The sequence below is a fragment of the Zootoca vivipara genome, chromosome 9, assembly GCF_963506605.1.
Source record: "Zootoca vivipara chromosome 9, rZooViv1.1, whole genome shotgun sequence".
Lineage (NCBI taxonomy): Eukaryota > Metazoa > Chordata > Lepidosauria > Squamata > Lacertidae > Zootoca > Zootoca vivipara.
Window position 1 is genome coordinate 28,089,354 of NC_083284.1, and position 19,173 is coordinate 28,108,526.

The 19,173-nt window shown below is 41.3% G+C and overlaps 1 protein-coding gene across 11 annotated transcripts in view; it reads right to left on the bottom strand.

Moving 5' to 3' along the window:
• Positions 1-4,066: 4,066 nt before the first annotated feature.
• Positions 4,067-19,173, bottom strand: part of PDE5A (phosphodiesterase 5A) — a 91,466-nt gene continuing 76,359 nt past the window's right edge. For all 11 annotated transcript variants that reach the window (XM_035111541.2, XM_060278567.1, XM_035111539.2 and 8 more), the window contains exons 15-21: positions 17,782-17,869; positions 16,089-16,189; positions 15,690-15,767; positions 14,259-14,322; positions 13,078-13,152; positions 12,009-12,092; positions 4,067-11,223 (exon numbers count right to left, since the gene is read on the bottom strand). In XM_035111541.2, coding sequence (XP_034967432.1) covers positions 11,086-11,223; positions 12,009-12,092; positions 13,078-13,152; positions 14,259-14,322; positions 15,690-15,767; positions 16,089-16,189; positions 17,782-17,869 — 628 coding nt within the window. In that variant the 3' untranslated portion in view covers positions 4,067-11,085. The remainder of the gene's footprint in view (positions 11,224-12,008; positions 12,093-13,077; positions 13,153-14,258; positions 14,323-15,689; positions 15,768-16,088; positions 16,190-17,781; positions 17,870-19,173) is intronic.

The window sequence follows — 19,173 nt, forward strand, 5'->3', positions numbered from 1 at the left end:
CCTGGCCTCTGTACAATCAGGGCTTTTTTTCAGCCGGAACTTGCTGGAACCTCTCAGGTGGGCACCATTGCTATTATAAGAGAACAAAGGAAACATTCTTGGTGAGTTCCAGCACCTTTGTTTTAAACAGAAAAATCGTGCTGTACAGTGGTACCTTGTGTTACGTACCGTTCCCCTTACGAATCCTTTGGGTTATGGGCTCCGCTAACCCCGAAGTAGATGCTTCCTTGTTGCGACCTTTGCCCCGGGATGTGAGCGGAAATTGCACTACGGTGGCGTGGCAGCAGCGGGAGGTGCCATTAGCGAAAGTGCGCCTCATGTTACGAGCAATTTCCTGTTGCAAACGGACCTCCGGAATGGATTAAGTTCGCAACCAGAGGTACCACTGTATACAATAACATGCTTGATAATGTATACATACAGGTAGGTCCTGCATCAAAATGACATAATATGGAGTGCTCGCATTCATGGATCCAGCCAGCATGCTGTGCATTCTTCCAGGGTATTCTATTCCATTCCTTCTTTTTCAGCCCTGGCGCTTGCTTTTCCAATCCTCCCTCCAACAGCCAGCCAGCATTTCATATTTGGTCCTCACTGAACTGCTCTGCAGGAGCCTCTCCCTCCAAAAGCTTTTGCTATACATTAAGCCCACAGCTCACATGGGGGAATTGCACCTAAAGCCAAAATCATGTACATCGGTTTAAGAACAGTCCGGTTTAAGAACCATTTGGTTTACAAACTCCACAAAACCAGAAATAGTGTCTTGGTTTGCGAACTTTACCTCGGTCTAAGAACGGAATCTGAACAGTGGAAGGGCACCGGGAGCAGCAGGAGGCCTGATTAAGGAAAGTGCGCCTCGGTTTAAGAACGGTTCTGGCTTAAGAACGGACTTCCGGAATGGATTAATTTCATAAACTGAGGGACCACTATATAATCAAAAAGTCAAAACACACTGGGATCAATGGCAGGTGAGATTGCCCAAGTCATTTTTCCCACAACCCTGACTGCTTTCCATTTTAGGTTGTTGTTTTTTTGCCACATTCATAAAGTTGTGTGCTTTAGACATGCTTTAAAGATATAGTGCATTCACAGCCTTAGCAAACTTAGCTCTCTGTTGGTAATCATGATAATACCTCATGATGGTAGCATCTCTCCCCAAGTAGATGCTTTTAAAAGAGCAAATCACATTCACCATGCTATGTTTCTTGAGATTCTTTGGATACAAGCCATAAAAATAGCATAAAACGGGTACAAATTTATAGTCTAGACATGCCTGATATTTACCGCTCACTGAACATTGTTGTCTTCATAAATATATACTTTTTCATAATTATCTAGATTGATTTGCAAGAAGACGGCTTCAGAATAACCACTGATCAATCTTTGGGAGTCTACATTTGATCATTAAAAAGAAAACAACGCATGACACTGTCTTTTGGCACAAGGCATTAAATGCATATTTGGACTGTTCTATGAAGTGATTTAGCTCGTGGAGGATATGCCCTTCTCACTTGAATCAGAACGTGTTGCTAAAGAAGCCTTATAATAAAATCCTTTTTTCTCATCAGCTTTCGTAGGAATTGAATACATTTTTGTTACTGCAGGATGTAGGATATTTTTAAACAAATCTTAAAGCCATCCAGTTATCATGAAATGGAGCTTTTAACCACTGTATAGGCAATTAGGAATCAGAGAAAATGCAAGGTGCTTCAATTTCAAGAGAAAGATGTGCAAGTTTGGTTATGTGCATGGAACTTCATGGAAAACGCAACTTACTGTAAGTTGCTCCGAAAGAAGATATTGAAGCACTCCAAATCATTTGCCCATGTGTATGTCTGTGTGTGCACAGAAAATAGATCTGGCTGAAAGGCAACACAGGGGACATATGCACAATTCAATTATTATTGTATTGTGACTATCACGAAGGGAGCCTGCCCTTTTTCAATTTGCCACTACATTACTGTGTGTTGTAGAGAGGACAACTCACAGCCTGTCCTAGGCAGTGGTGGCTGGTGCCCACAAGACCTGGTAGAGCAGCTAGGAGGTTGTTAGGGTGTGGTCAATGGGGTCACAGGGTCTAACTGTTCTGGTAAGACTCCTGGCCTTCTAAGAAAGTAGGAAATAAGAAAGTAGGAAATGGGGCATCACAATAGGTCAGGGGGGGACCCCCTGTTATTTGGGCACTGCTGTTCATTGCAGTGGGACATGGGTGGTGCTGTGGTCTAAACCACAGAGCCTAGGGCTTGCCGATCAGAAGGTCGGTGGTTCGAATGCTTGCAATGGGGTGAGCTCCCATTGCTCGGTCCCAGCTCCTGCAACCTAGCAGTTCGAAAGCACGTCAAAGTGCAAGTAGATAAATACTAGGTACCACTACAGCAGGAAGGTAAATGGCGTTTCCGTACACTGCTCTGGTTCGCCAGGAGCGGCTTAGTCATGCTGGCCACACGACCCGGAAACTGTCTGCGGACAAATGCCGGCTCCCTTGGCCTATAGAGCGAGATGAGCACGCAACCCCAGAGTCGTCCGCAACTGGACCTAACGGTCAGGTCAGGGGTCCCTTTACCTTTACCTATTCATTGCAGTGGGGACAAAGAAAGGAAAATAGTACAAAAACAAAGGGCAGAAGGGGAAGTGCATTGGGGAAACCTGGGATTGGTCGAGAGTGGTTTTATTCATTTCTTCTGCGGTGTTAAGATTAGATTCGTTTTCAGGGTTGCCAAAGGTGAATGCTCATGGGAGTGCCTCTTTGTAAGTTTGGCAATAGGAAGGTTATCTTGGCTTTAACCAACATCATCTTCTATTTACTGCCACGTTCATGAATTCTGTTCTTTCTTATATCTTAATTTATTTATTACAGTATCTGCAAGTGGGACCTACAATGAAGTGTTACATAATTGGGAGGTGGTAACAAGAAAGGGCACTGGAAGCAAATTGAAACCCTAGGAAAAAGGTTTTGTGGAAGTTCCAGTTAGACATCTGATGGTGCAAAGCAGGGCTGGCAAAGGGGGTGGCCTGAAGAAGAATCTCATGGGTCAGGTAGAGAGATTCCCCATCCTTAGATCAGGGATATTTAGGCCTATCACCCCTATTTTCCATAGGTCAGTGACATAACCATTTTCAGCCAATCAGCTCTGTGCATAGCTGCTTCAAACATGCAAAAACCCTTTCTTTCCCTGAGCTTGATTTGAGTTGTGGGGTGGAGGGACCAGAGCTCTGAGCAAAGCTATACCCTTAGATTCTGCTGCAACTCAACAAATTTTAAAGTGGAGCATTTTTCTCTGCCTCGTTAAGTCACTTACTTTTGTTTTATATATGTGTTCGATTTTTGATTTGTTTTGGTGAGGATGGAATTTGAATTTGCTTGTCTAGATTTCTACTCATAAACTTGTAATGTAAGAGGCAATTGCAAACCTTGCGGATGTCATCTGGGAATGAGCTTTGTACCTGTAGAGATGCAGCTTTAGTGCCCCCTTGTGGACCCCAACTGCTAAGAAACATCCTGCAGGCATTTCTCACTTAACAAGAGACTGTTGTGAAACAAAGTACAGTACTGTACCAAGATTCAGCAATCATCAGTGTAACCTTCAATATGGTCAAATACCTGCCATTTAAAACTTGGTACTCCAGTTTCCAAAAAAATGAAGAAACTCTCTCCTTGCCAGGAACTTGAAATACCCTCTGTACTAGTTGTCTGAACTTCTACTTTACATGCTCAAAGATAAACCAGATGATAAGTAGGACACATTCTATCTAGGTCAACTGTATGCCATTAGATTAGATGAAAGATGTCCAATAAGTGGAAGCTGCTTTCCGAGTGTTTACAATGATCCAAGTGAAACAGTTCTCTTCTTGCATTTATTGTAGAAAGCATGGGAAATGGTACAATAAAAAGCAAAAAGTTACTGGAGTAGCAGTTGGAGAGTAAGTTACTTAAATGTGTATTTTCTCTCCCAGGCCGTATAGTACATTTTTTTAGGGGGTGGGGGAGAGATAGGTCTCTTAACTGGTTTAAATAAAGAGTGTTCGTGACTCTAAGATAACAGAACCAAGGACTCAGGACCCCCTCCAGAGTTAAATATGACTTTAAAAGAAAACACCAAATACATAATCCATGACTTTGCCTAGTACAAAAATACTGTGCTCAGAAACTATATATATTTGTTCAAATGTTTCAAAAAGGCAGAATATTATCAACACACCGAGTGACAACGTGTTAGGAATTTCTACAGAGTTAAAATATAAAAGTAATATATTTCAAAACTATGTACAGTGTTTTCACTACATTCTTAAGAAACACTTACAGGTCTGTGTCCTGTGTATCTACAGAGAAGTTAAAATTCTAACTTTTTTTACAATTCCACTGGAAGAGTGGAAGGGCAGACTGACTTTATCAAAACTGTTGGGTGAATTTTACTGCAGTCAACAATTTGGTCCAGCGTTTGTAATGGGAATCGTAAGACCTTATGTACAAGCAAGAAATGCAACAAACCTTATACCATCAAATAAAATAGCTTATTGTATTCAGTTAATTGGATCCAGCTATTCAGCTGAATTGCTTTCTAACAGTTATTTTCAAGCCATGGCACTCATACAAGTCATCTGCAATAGACCTCTTTTAAGGAAAGTTTTCGCATCAACTTTCTGATGGCCATATTGTGTAGCAAACAGTGTGCATCACGTCCAGTATCAAAATAATTCTGATGACATCTTTCAATGTTTAAAGCCTCAACGTGCAGCTCTAACCTAAAGCATAGACTTTGGAAATGACAACAAAGTCATGACTTTGATTTTAAGGCCCTTTCTACAAATGCATTAGATGACTGCAAGATCAAATAATTACTTGCATGTAGCGATGGGTGAACCTGTCAGTTTTGGTTTCCCTCACTTTTCCAAGCTTAAATTCAGTTCACTTGATTTTTGCAGCAGTTTGCTATTATTCTTTTTTTAAGCCTACAGTATACCTGAAGATTTAGACATTTTTTTCATGCACATTTCTCCTAATATATACCTTTTGTACATATTATTCCAAGCAATTTTATCTGATATAATGCATTATTGCAGATTATTCTCGGCAATATATGCATTTTAAAGCACAGCTTTCCTTAAAAACAGAATTTTAATGCAATTATTTTTTGGTCTTGAGAAGTTTCAGAAAATTTGGAGAAGTGTAAATGTGGTTTGGTAAGTGCAAATTACATCAATCAGAATGCAAACTGGATGAATTTCTCCCCATCCTCATTTGCATCTGTAAAAGAACCATCACAAATCAAACACCACATATTCTTCTTCTTCACAAAAAAATCACTGCAAATTTCAGTTGTACGTTATTAAGTGTTTTCAACTCCTGAGAAATCAAAAAGGTTTATGTGCATAGGGACTATGCACTGAAGCACAATGACTTTCCCTTGAGTGCCCATCATTTTGAGGAGTACTACTCTTTGGCAGTAAACACCCATAATAAAATGGTTACGTCACAATGAAACGCTAGTGCCTGCCTGGAACATACCCAGAACATTGGGTATTGTCTTTGGGATCATCCATACCCACAGTTTCATATACATATCTACACCTCACAAATCTAGATGTGCAATCACTTCCTCCCTGTCAACAAAAACTTATAGAATGCAAATTTTGCCTTTGAGTTCAGTTCTTAAAAAAACCAATGCATTTCTTATGTATGAACATATTACATTTCCAAGTAATTTCTGCTTTCTTTGCAAGTCATTTTAAAAAATAAGCCTACAGTACATAGAGTGACAAGATTCTATAGAATTTTGAGACCAACATCTAATTAAATTACTTTAGTCTTTCTTCACCATTTGTCCTGGGGACAAATTATCCCTGAATCAATGGCAGCTTTTCAGAACCAGAAATAGATTTAAGATCCATTCATAACAACATATACATGTGCTCTAATGCTATGCACAGGAGCAAATACTATGGGCATGCTTCAATGAGTCTCTAAAGTCAATATCTCCATTCTGCTAAAAAAAAAAAAGTATCTCCATTCTGCATCATCTGTAGTTACACATAAACTGTTTTCCATAACTGTGAGGAACACTCACAGAATAACTTAATTGGGAATTGTTGAGCACAGGATTAGGGACATCAAAGCCCTCATACCACTCTTCAGAACAATATTTAAAACAGTGGTGTAGTACCTAATCCATGTTAGTGATAATTAGCATTACTGAGATTGTTAACTAGATGAAAAGCAATGCTTATATTAGCTCTGTGGGAATTTATGTCCATGAAGAGCTGTTGTAGGTTAGGAAAATATCCACTTACTGTTCTTTAACCACTCTGATTATATAAACTAAGTGCCAACATGTGTCCAGGATTACCCAGTTAAGAATACAACCCAATACACACTTACTTAAATGGCCTTGGCCCTGTATATCTGATGGAATGTCTCCACCCCCATTGTGTAGCCTGGACACAGAGGGCCTTCTGGTGGTTCCCTCACTGTCAGAACTGAGGTTACAGGGAACCAGGGCTTTCTCGGTATTGGCACCCGCCCTAGCCCTCCTATCAGATGTCAAGGAGATAAATAACTATACAATTTTTAGGAGACATCTGAAGGCAGCCCTGTAAAGGGTAGTTTTTAATGTCTGAAGTTTTACTATGTTTTTTATCAGCTAGAAGTCACTCAGAGTGGCTGGGGCCACCCAGACAGATGGGCAGGGTACAAATAATAAAAGTATTGTTATTACCTGAGGATAAGTCCTATTGAATTCAATGAGACTAACTTCTGAGTAGGTATGTATACGATTGCAGTGCAAATTATTTTGATAATAATTTAGTACCGTCGTACCTTGGTTTTTAAACGCCTTGGGAGTCAAACGTTTTGGCTCCCAAATGATCAAAAACCAGAAGTGATTGTTCTGGTTTTTAATGTTCTTTGGAACCTGAACATCTGACGAGACTTCTGTGGCTTCTGATTGGCTGCAGGAGATTCCTGCAGCCAATCGGAAGCTGTGCCTTGGTTTCTGAAAGTTTTGGAAGTCGAACGGACTTCCAGAACAGATTTTGTTCAACTTCCGAGGTATCACTGTATAGGGAATTCTCCATGCAAGTCAATGAGAGAGAGAGAGAGAGAGAGAGAGAGAGAGAGAGAGAGAGAGAGAGAGAGAGAGAGAGAGAGAGAGAGAAGAGAGAGAGAGAGAGAGACCCATTTTAGAGGACTGTATTTGACATGGTAGTTCAGAAGGGACATGTGTAACATATGGAATAAAGAGTAACTAAACTTGAATATAAAAGCATTCACACATGTCTCTTCTGAACTACTATGTCAAATAAAGCCATCAGGCAATATTAAAATGTTCCACTCTGGGGAAATGTGCACTGCCATTCAGCCGTCCTCTCTCTGCACTGATCTGCCAGCAGCATGGGGCGACCTACTTAACTTCAAAGTGCTCCTGGGCACTGATGGCTGATGAGATTATATTGATCATCAATAGTACAAACAGGCTGCTATTAAAAAGGTCAAGCATGTGGTTTCTTATTATTTTTATCGCCTGTGCATGTGTGAGCGTGCATATCATTTTTTCAGTGGTTATCGAGACAAAGCAGAAAACAAGTCTTTTGCTGAACCAACTCATAGCTATAAAATGTTGCATCCACTTAATGCTGCAACACACTCGCCGACTTCAGCCAACTTGCTAATTTGCAGAAAGGCACGTCTTGACCACCCACACTTAAACTAACATTTCAGGTTTGGTGGTTTTTATTGCACATGGCTGCATACACATAGCCCAACTGAAATTAACTCTACCCTGCGCAAAAGTGAATTCGGTTCAGATCCCTGCCAGCAATAAACCTACAATTTGCTGCTAGATATTCAGTCATCCAGCTCTATCAATCTTTCCCCCCCTCCCATGTGAGACATGAGCCTCAGTAAGAAAATATTCAGGTGAACTACTAAAAGTCCACATGCATGGAAATTAGGCCTTGTATGTTGATGGATGCTGTATGCATCATTATGGGATATTGTATTGGTGGGCCTATCGTGATATATTATTGTTTGCCTGGTTACATTCATATGACTGTTGGTTTATATACCAAATTACTACAAATTATTGTATAGTAATGCTTTTAAACACAATATTCCACATAGGTTTCTTTCCGCCAGCTTACCAACGCATATACAATTCTATGATGCTACAGCCATTGGTGAGATCTCTGCCATATATGTTGCTCCTGTTTTTCTTATCATCTTCACACTGAGTTGCCAAGTGTGTTTTGCTTGACCTGAGTAATCAGGCACTTTCGACAGAAGTGGTGGAAGGAGACAGAAATTTCCATCATATCCTGGGCTCATTACAATCAGTGCTGTTTCCATTCCACTTCAGTTTGCCTTCCACTAAGTTATTCATCATGCTCTTTGCCAGGGCCAAAACCTACATGATTAATTATGTAATTAATTTCAACACATTGCAATGGTATATAAATGTCAAAAACAACACAGACAATAATATAATTATTAATGTGACATTTGCAGACTAAGAAAACAAAGACAGGGAATACCACTTATTTGCTTGTGTGATTTCTGCTCCTGGACTTGGGATGACCAGGCAAAGCGAATTTTTCATTGTCTAATCAACAATGCAGCCCATTTTGGAACAATGTATCGTGCTTGCGTCTGTCCTGTACTTATAGTGCTCTGGAAAAGCAGATTGATCTCCATGATGATGTGTAGAGGATCTAGTCACAAGCTATAAAGGTAAAGACTGATCCTCTGGGGTAATGTTGAACAAGGATGTTGAGTCTGCTTTTCTGGGACTTCAGATCCTAAGGTTATACTGTCCTAAATGGCAACTGTTTTGGTGGATTATTTGAACCTGCCTTACGCACAATCCAAATGTACAGAAACAGCATGAGACAAAGCAGAAAATGGAGTGTTTGAGGCTGAATGTTTGAATGCACTCCCATAAAAAAATATTAAAAACCCTGCACACGGAAAATCTAGCATGTCAAGGAGAACATTTTCGGCCTACTCTTCCTCCTGATGTGCCAGTTGTCTATATGCAGGGAACTGGTTTTTTTATATATGGCCGGCCACATAATATATCCCATGGAAAAGTGGCACAATTACAGAAGGACTGGAAAACATGATTCTTCTGAACATGGAGCAGGCCTTTAGATCTTGGATATGGAAAATATATGAAGTCGGCCAGATAATACTTTTAATGAACAAACATTACAGCTTCAGTATGTGGCACATTATTGTACCTGTGTGAGCATATATACATGCTCCATGTCCCACCCAACATTACCATTAATACCACACAACTGAAGAGCATCTCCCAGATTATATATATAAAAAAGAAGTGGCAAAAATCTAACAATGGATAAACCTGTTTCCACTGCCAAATTTCTTGACCTGACTGCATTTGAAAGCTGCAACTGTGAGGCCAACAGTCCCTTTCACGGGACAGATGGAAGTGGTTTTGGGCCTGCGTTTTCAGATTGCAGTCAGGTTAGTGACTCTCCCAGTTATTCCGAAAACAGAGATAAAAGCAGCTCCTAATCATTTGGGATGTTGAGGAATGTTCTGGATCCTTTGGCAGAAAGCCTTGTTCCTACTTTGAGAGCTACAGTGGCAGTTGTACCCTCCCTGACAATCCCAAAAGTGCAACTTTTCAGATAACTGCACAAAAATCAATGCAACATATTTGATAGGTGTGCTTGCTTGCTGCTTGTTTGTCCTAAAAAAGTATTACACATGTGAAAATCATCTTTACAAACATCTGGGCACAACCAAAGTTGTATCCACAAATAAACACTACCAGACAAAAATCTCATTTTTGACATGGTAACATTATTGGTTGCAGGCAGTGAGGTGGTATTTTAAGATTTGTTTTGTCTACATCCTTTCTTGAACTAATACTCGTTGACTTCTTTAAAGTTATCTTTGTAAGCTCCCTGAAGTATTCTCAGCTGTTTCCATTTCTGCTTTCTGCTTCAATACTCTGCGGTTATGCTTGTTCCAAGTCAAATGGTCTTATGAAAAACCAAAAGCATTCTTCTTTCCAAAATTCACTCATAAAAACCTCTTTGCAATTATGAGCAGTTGTTTTAAAGTAGCCTTGGCTATTTCTCAGCTCTGATCTCTTTAATTTGATTCAGTTTTACAATATGCAGAGCAATTCTCAAGTTCTGGACCAGGCCTAGTTTTCTGCACTCACTCACGTCGCTGCCAGCTTCAGGTTGTTCCCCATTCCACGATTTCAGTAGGCAGGATGGCATTGAAGCTTGTTTGCTGTGGGATGATCCCATCTCATTGAAGGTAGCCCCACTGTCTACACAGTCTCTCTTCCGCCTGTCTCCATTCCCCATTTCTCTTGCCTTTGATGTCTTCTTCAGATAACTGCACTTTTGAGCTATGATGCTCTAAGAAATGTCAGGCAGTTCCATCTATAGATCTTTACCAGCAGCCTGGGACTGCTGGGTAATTAACAGCTCAAGTTCATTCAAGGTGAAGCGCTCTCATGGCAGGAAAAAGGCACAGGAGCAATATATTCTCTCAAGATACTGTGCTTCAGCCCTGACCTTCTTTGGAAAAAGGAGATACTGGATTCAGCAGCTCCCATAGTGAACACTGACCACTAAGCTCCTTCATGTTTCTCAGGCTCCCAAAAGCAACACTGGTTATTTACACTTACAGAAACAGACAACACAAAAGGATGAAAAAGGTGCTAAATATGGTAATCGTTTTAAAGTACTGGCCATTGACTGAAACTAAACAACTATGTACAACTGAAAACAGCAGTCCTAGAAACTCTCCTCTTCTGTACCGTCTTATAAAGCTGAGCAGAGCAAACTGGACCTGCTAAGTGCAGACCTCGTTCTCCCTCAAATAAACAAAATATTGGAAATATACAACTATGATACATCATACACAAAAACGTTCATGTTACGCTCCCGAATGCTGTGCAAAAATATATGTCTCCTTGTTCTTTAAAATACAGCAGTGGCAAATTATACACCTATTTCGTACAGTGTCTAGCAAAACATTTAAGTATCTCCAAATCCCTATATATAAATAGCTTCTTTGTAAACCAGCATTCCCAACGAAGTGCTATCTCAGTTCCGTTTGGGCTGATTGCTTTCTCCATTGATCAGGTTTGTTTCTTGCTGTTCGGCTAATGTCTGCCATTTCTGCCGGTTCTTTCTGCAGCCCTCCAGCAAAGGATAGCAGGCTTCTGAGACGTGTGTCATCGCCTGCAAATGGAAAAGCAAATCAGAAACCTAAGAAAGGGGAAGGGGGACTTCTCTTCCTTAGAGTTTAGCAGTTTCACAGAAAATACTGGGAACTGAACACACAGAAAACATCCAAGAAGCAGCTTCCCAGCATGCTCCTGACCGAGGGGTGCAGTCTGCAAATGGCAGTGGATCTGAGGAAAGGCAGATCCCCACCCCTTTCCGCATGCCACAAGGCTGCCTCAAACTGTCTGCAAGAAGCTAGCCAGGCTTATCCCATGGCCTGCATTAGTGTTACATCATTCCTACACAGGAACTGCACCTTTCAAGGATATACCCACAGATTTGGGAACCTGTGTCACTCCTGGGTTGTTGGACTACAGCTCCCATCGGCCAGCATAGCCAATGGTCAGGCATGATGGGAGTTGTACTCCAATTTCACCTGGAGGACCAAATATTCATCATCCCTGAAATAGAAGAACTTAAGGTTCTTCGGTCAAATTCCAGATACCCATCCACTTCAGGCAAAATCATACGAACAGACCCATTAGCAATAAATAGAGAGAAATCCCACTACACTATTTCAGAGATCTTGCTTTTTTATTTTATTGCGTAAGGGTCCTTGCTCGGCAGTATTTCCTTTGTAGGAAAGCCAAAGAAGTCCCATTAAAGGATGTGAAACTTGATTGTGCAACCCCACTTTTTGCATATAATACTTTGAAGAGAAAGAGCAGTTTTGAAGGCAACATTGGCAGATGACACAGATGCAAACACTCTCATTGTACAGGCCGCTCCATATATGGTACCTCATAGAGCTGCAAGCAGATGGCATCAATGAATCCAACTTGCATGCTGGGGATTTTGTTTTTCTTTTCACGGTTCATTAAATCCTGAAAAATCAAACAAAATTCACTTTAAAGCAAGACCACTTGCCAAAATGTGGCTCAGTTCAGTGATGTTTTGTAACTTGTACACTGCATATATATATATATATATATATATATATATATATATATATATATGCATGTGATATAAAAATTCAACAAACAAACACCTCAGGGCAGGCAAATAAGCCATCAATATAGTCAGTGCTGGCCTCAAAGAGGTTGTCCTGGGTTCAAATCCCATCTCAGTCCAAGTTTCCCTAAGTAGCCTTAGGAAAGTTACTTTCTCTCAGCTTCAGTTCTTCTATCTGCATAGCTGCCAAGTTTTCCCTTTTCTCGCGAGGAAGCCTATTCAGCATAAGGGAAAATCCCTTAAAAAAAGGGATAACTTGGCAGCTATGTATCTGTAAAATGGGAATTGCAACAATCTACCTTCTAAGTTTCTTGTGAGGATACAACAGTTCAGAATAACACTGAAAGTGGGACCTCTGAGCTTGAAATGACCACTTCCAGGTCACATGAACAGACCTCTAGACAGAGAGAAAGCTGTTGCAACTGTAAATATGTAGATGGAAATGGCTGAGAAATACTTTGCTTCTCCATTAATGCAACTACCTGTACTATTATCAGAAAATGCCTACTTCTTTGTGAAAAACATTATCTACTCAGCTATAATTGGTAGACAATACAGGGGTTGTATCCCAAAAAGTCATCCTATTAGTGCAAGGAATTTCCCCCTATGGCAACTCCCCATGTGTTCCCCAAAAGATTTACTGAGGGTTCCTCCAATTTGCATGTTGGTGGGTGGGTTGCACAGGCCGAAGTCTTGTACTAATGATATTAGTTCATTGGATACAGGCCTAAGTGAATAGGATTTTCAGGTGCTAGATGAGGTGTGAATTTTGATTCTTCGTGTGTAAAAACAGCATCTAAAATGAATTTTCAATAAACAACAACAACCATATTGTTTAAAGATGGTTCTTCTACTTACTGTTGGTTCTATATTGAGTTCTTTTCTCTCCTTATCACCTTGGTCAAAGAATTCTGTAGCTACAAGTTCAGCTATCTGCAAGTTAATAGACAAAGATCTCAGTCACTTTGCAGTGTGTGTTTCAGCAATATTTTATAATACTAATATATAAGCAGATGCAATAAATATGCAATTATTCTGTCAGAAATGGCCAAGACAGTGTCCAGAAATCAAAAATACATTTATATCCAAAGAAGTTCAAGTAACAATTTATGCAATAACTAAGGGTGCAATCAAAACCCTCACCACTTGCTAACAGTGGAAGGGGAGGCAAGAATAATTTAACCCGATCTCTACAACAGCTCCACACTAGAAGAGTGATTGGCAGCTCACCCCATGTCACCACCTGAAACGAAATGGGAATGTGCTGCCTCCTGTCTACCCCACCACTTCCACCACGGCCGGAACACACCCTTCTCACTGAAACTCAGAGATTCTGGCTGCGGAGGCAGCAGTGGGGTGGGCAAGGTCTTGCTTCTTGAACTTCCATCACCTGAGGTAACTGCTTCCCCCTGCCTAATGGGTGGGCCAACTCTGATGCCATCACACACTGGCAGTAAGCCTAGCTTGGGATCAAGTCCCCTTTCCAATGTCCCTCACAGGCAAGGGGTATTGCCAGTGGGGTACTGTCAGAGGGCCTCCAACAAATAAGGGGGATGTTGGCACTCTGTTGGTGGCAGCTGGCAAGAGGCAGTTCAGTTCAGCGGGAGGGGGGTTCAGATTGCTCTGCTACTCATAAACACACAAATAAAATAAATGAAATATTTAGAACTTCTCATTTGGTTTATGCAGATTTCAATACCCTCCCCCCCAAAAGGATGCTAGTTTCCCAAGGATTCTTTTGCAATCTCTTTCGCAATGTCTGCTTGTACGTTATCACTCCTTTGCCAGGTTTCCCATAGTAATCCTTCTTTTGAAGCTTTCAATCGCTGGCAATCATTATTTGTGCAAGAAACAAGAGGCTGCCGATCTTTCTTGGTATAACAAATTTCATATTTCAAATTGGCACTTCCATAGTTTTGTTTTAAGTTGATACAAGAGGCAATGCGTTAAAACGGGAGCAAGTTTGGTGGGAACAAATGCTCAAGGAAACTGTGGGCTGCCTTTTTGTAGATTTGGACAGGCCTTTGGCAGTTACTCACCCGTTGCTGAACAGGCCATGGCTTTGTTATTGCTGACAAATCACACGCAGTCATCAGCATTGCCCTGTAGAAACCAGGAAGCCAAGATTTTATGCATTATAAAAAGCACTGCATCTTGGCAGCAGAATAAAAATGGGCATGGTATGCAAAATCATGTAAAATAAACCCTAAAACAAAGCCCAATTGGTCTGCATAAATGTCAAAGGAACCATAACATTGTTGCAAGTAATTAGAATCAACCAGTAACAAATAGGACTTTGAATTATTATTCTTTTAAAAATGCAGTATGGAGTGTTCCTGTTCAGTGTTCCACCCAGCCAACCAGCTACCGGTAGCCTTTTATCAGATACTGTACTCCATTTCATTCCTCCTTCTTGCCGACAGACACTTAGCATTCTGTGGCCACTGAACTTGCTGTGAATCACCACTGCCCTATTCTGGTTTGGTGGTGGTGGTGGTGGGGGTTTAGATTTTTCTACTTCTCCAAACCTTGAGGTTCCCGCAAACATGTTGGTGTTTAAAGATTTATTTATTTTTTACATACCATTCATAATTCAACACCTGAGGTCACTACTAATATATATGATTATATAGTTCCTCCTCTGATGTAATTCTAGACTAGGATTGCCAACACAAAATCCAATCTTTGTTATGGCTTTATCACTAGAACAGGATATTCCAATCACTTTCCAGTACAAAAAATAACCCCAGTGCTGCTGACGATGGGCTGTTTTAAATCCCTGTCTCACTGAGAATGCAATGGCCTTAAGGAGTCATGGAGTATCAATGTTTTGAAACTAAATCTATGCATTTCACACAACCTCTGCATGCGGCCAGGTGCAGAATAGGCAAATTTTTATTCAGCATGGCCATAAATGGTGGCTCTGCTCTTCAATTCACTTGAGTATTAACAAGCAGCAAAACAAGTTGAAAAGTTTACAGAACTCACTGTACACTGATGAGGTGAGCTGAGCAAGTGGCAAAGATGTCACATAGTTTGGTCACATGCAGAATTGTTTCCTCCTTTTACATGCAATTCCATCAAGACAGGGTTACATGGCACTGGTGATGACTCCATTATTGCAGGCAGAGCTACTACAACTTTAGCCTGACCTTTCTCATGCAGAATAAATAACCTTAGGAGTACTGACTTTAACAGTTCAGTGCTTCAGGACAATGCCTGTATTGCAAAGGAACAATATGGTATTCTGTCAAGGCTGTTTTACCCTGTTTAGAAATTGCATGGAAGGTTTACATAAGCATTAGAAACCGGTTGCTCACCACCATTCATCAAGAAAGTTCTTTCTGTTCTCTTGCAGCCCAACCCAAGCATTCAATGAAGCTAAAGTTCTGTGACAGCTGGCCTAGGCTAACACAACAAAATCATACAGAAGCTGGATACTATATTTGCACAAAGATGGCCTCACTTACAAAAATAGCTCCTTTTGATAAGGGTCTTCCAGATTAAACTGTTTCTTTCTCAGAAGGTCAAAAAACTCTCCTCTTCTCCTGAAAGAATTATAAGATAATAATTGTTTATAAACAACCTTAAAAGAAAGGCATTCTACGCTTTTACATTAAAAAGGATAATCTAAAGCAGGCACCCCCAAACTCGGCCCTCCAGATGTTTTGGGACTACAACCCCCATCATCCCTAGCTAACAGGACCAGTGGTCGGGGATGATGGGAGTTGTAGTCCCAAAACATCTGGAGGGCTGAGTTTGGGGATGCCTGATCTAAAGGAAAGAATGAGAGAAAGAAAATGTTCCACAGGTGAATTATGACTTTTCCAAGAACAGCAGCTGTTTGCAATAACGCTAAAGCAACTTACTTAATGTACAGTGCAAGATCTGTGGCCAGAATAGCTTGTTTGATCATTTTCAAGGTAGCCTTGTATTCCTCAACAGAAAGGCCGCTGAGAATCTGGTTGCCCTTCACACACACAAAAAGAAACAACAACAAACCAGTGCTTGTGATTACACATAGAACATTTCACTAATTTGTCAGTCTCCACAATTTTGTTGTCCAGATTTTAAGAACTGGCAAACTTCCTCCCCCCACCCCAGTTGCTCCACTCTGAAACACATAGAGCTGCATTAAAAAGTCTTGCACCAATGAGAACTGGGCCCCGTTCTCTTTTGTTCTGTAGATTTGACACACTGCTATATTTTCTTGCGAGCAAGGTAGCACATGGAAAGGCAACCCCCCTCCAAAACTCCACCTCACCAGGCTTTTAATTAATTAATTGCTTTTCTGAGATTTATATCCCACTTTCCTTCCCATCATGGAACCCAAAGTAGCATACATGTGGCTTCCAGAAGATGTCCCATACAGGCAGCTGAGCAGAGCCAGACCACCTCAGTTGCAGCATCTAAAGGCCTCATGTGCCTTCAAACCTACCCTGGGAAAGTGGCATGGGAAGGAGATCCCCATTAGACTCTAAGAAGGAAACATGGTTTCTTCTTTGAGAAATCTGTCTATTTTCTTGGCCTTGCAAAAAACTTGTTTCTTATCTACAAGAAACAATACACACCTAAAATGAAAAAGAACAGGCAATCTGATCCCTTGGTAGCCTGCAAAGTGTTGCTAGATACTACAGTGGTACCTCAGGTTAAGAACTTAATTCATTCTGGAGGTCCGTTCTTAACCTGAAACTGTTCTTAACCTGAGGTACCACTTTAGCTAATGGGGCCTCCCGCTGCTGCTGTGCCGCCGCTGCACGATTTCTGTTCTCATCCTGAAGCAAAGTTCTTAACCCAAGGTACTATTTCTGGGTTAGCGGAGTCTGTAACCTGAAGCGTCTGTAACCTGAGGTACCACTGTAGTTGGCATTCAGTGGCCCATTGGGCAGGGTAGTAGCAGGAGAAGGAATAATAATAATAATAATAATAATAATAATAATAATAATAATATGAAATAAATGAACGGTGTGTAATGCAGACTACGGGATGAGGCAGTAAGCAGTGCTCTTTTGTTTCAGATTTAGGATATAGACACCTAAGAAAATATACATAAAATACCTTGAAGAGGAGGATTTACACTGCCAGTTAAAATATGTTTGCTTAGTTGTTCGGTTGATGCACAGGCTAAGTTTAAACTTTAAGAGTTTTTTGGTTTTGCAATACTTTTTGAAGACCATTGGAGGAAGTAACATCCCATGGGTATGGACCATTGGAGGAAGCAATATCTGATGGGCATCCCTCCTGGAATTACTCTGTGCACCTTCCAACAGAACTTGATGCTAAGTATAACAGCAGTGATTGCTCCGCAGAAATATTAACTAGATTAATAATGCTTTGGTGCCAAGGCAATAGGTACTGAAACTGAAATGAGCAACGGCGCTTATATAAGCTTATCAAGAAAAGCTGGGTGGCACTTAGAAGGGCTGCCTTTTCGTTCTTGTCCCAAAAAGGAATAAAAAAAACTTAAGAATGCATAATGCTAGGAACCCATCCAAAACTAAAAATAAAAGTGAATTGGGCAAGGTTTCCCTCCAGCACACACATGACAAGAAAATCATTTACCGGGGTGTTCAGGATCATCAGGCACTGATCAAAATGGTGATGTTCCATGATTGAGTGGCAATACAGCTGGGCAAGGGGGTGTTCACTTCTGAAAAGGGAGAACAGGGGGCACACATCATATTTAACTGGCACATGCGACAGTGACTGGGCAAAGATAGGATTTTTCTATGAAGGTGGATAGGGTTTTGGAAAGGTCTATGGGAGAGAGATATTTATTCCCCACCCCCCATGACTGGTCTGCAGTGGTCAACCAGGTTTGTAGCTTTTTGAAAGAATACAAAAACCTACTCACTCATGAGGTCCACAAATTTTGTCTGTCCTTGGTAGCCAATCAGAAATTTGAGATTGCCAGGACCCTGTCCCTCTGCCAGGAGTCTTGGGTCCAACAGGCAATATACAGAATTCATTGCTCCAAAATGTGGTGGCGGCAGCCACTGAAATTTTATTGTTTTAAGTATTCGGACAACCCACAGAGGACCTACTTACCAAAAATGGATTAGCTATGATAACACATGGAGGTTCCCTTGTTATCTAAGAGGCTGTTCCCTTACATGCTATGGCCCAGACATGGCTATGTGTCAACCACACCCTTATTGGGAGCTTCTTAGGGGCACCTGCCTGACCCTTCCTGTAAAAAGAATGCTGGATTCGATGGACCTGATCCAATAAGCACAATTCTTCATATGTTTCCGGGGGAAGGTGGTAAGGGAAGCTTTATGGGTGCAATCCAGCAGGGGCTTCTGGGGAGAAGCAGGTAAGGCAGTCTTCACTGATTCTCTCTTCCCACTAACTTTAATCAGGTGTGCATGATTAGAATGAGCATGCTTAGAACTTCCCTTCAGACCATCTTTTTCAATGCAGCAAGGCCTGAACCTAGGAGGCGACCTTATGTGGAGTCAGGCCACTGGTCCATCTAGCTCAGCCTTGGCTGGCAGTGGTTTCAGGCAGTGGTCTTTCCTATGGCTTCCTGTAGATGCTGGGGATTGAACCTGGAACCTTGTCCATGCAGATCCCCCTCGAGTGGAGCTGCTATGCACAGGTATACCAAAGGTGGGTATTGCATTTGTGCTCCTGCTTCCTTCCCGTTTCTAGCCTACATGCATTCAAGAGGGTTTTCACAGCCCTTAAAAATCTTCTCCAGAGGATTGGGGTGGTGGTGGGGAACTGTGTGGGATGTGGCACTGGGGCCTATAGGGTAAAGGGAGCATTAGCAAAAATCATTCTCCCCACCCGCCAGCATGAATCTCCACTGCATTAGAGTCTGTGCCTTTGGGAAGGTTTGTAGTTCAGTGGTAAAGCCTCTGCTTTGCATGCAGAGGGTCCCAGCTTCAGTCCCCCTGCATCTCGAGGTAGGGCTGGGAAAAAACACACCCTATTTGAAACCCTTCTACA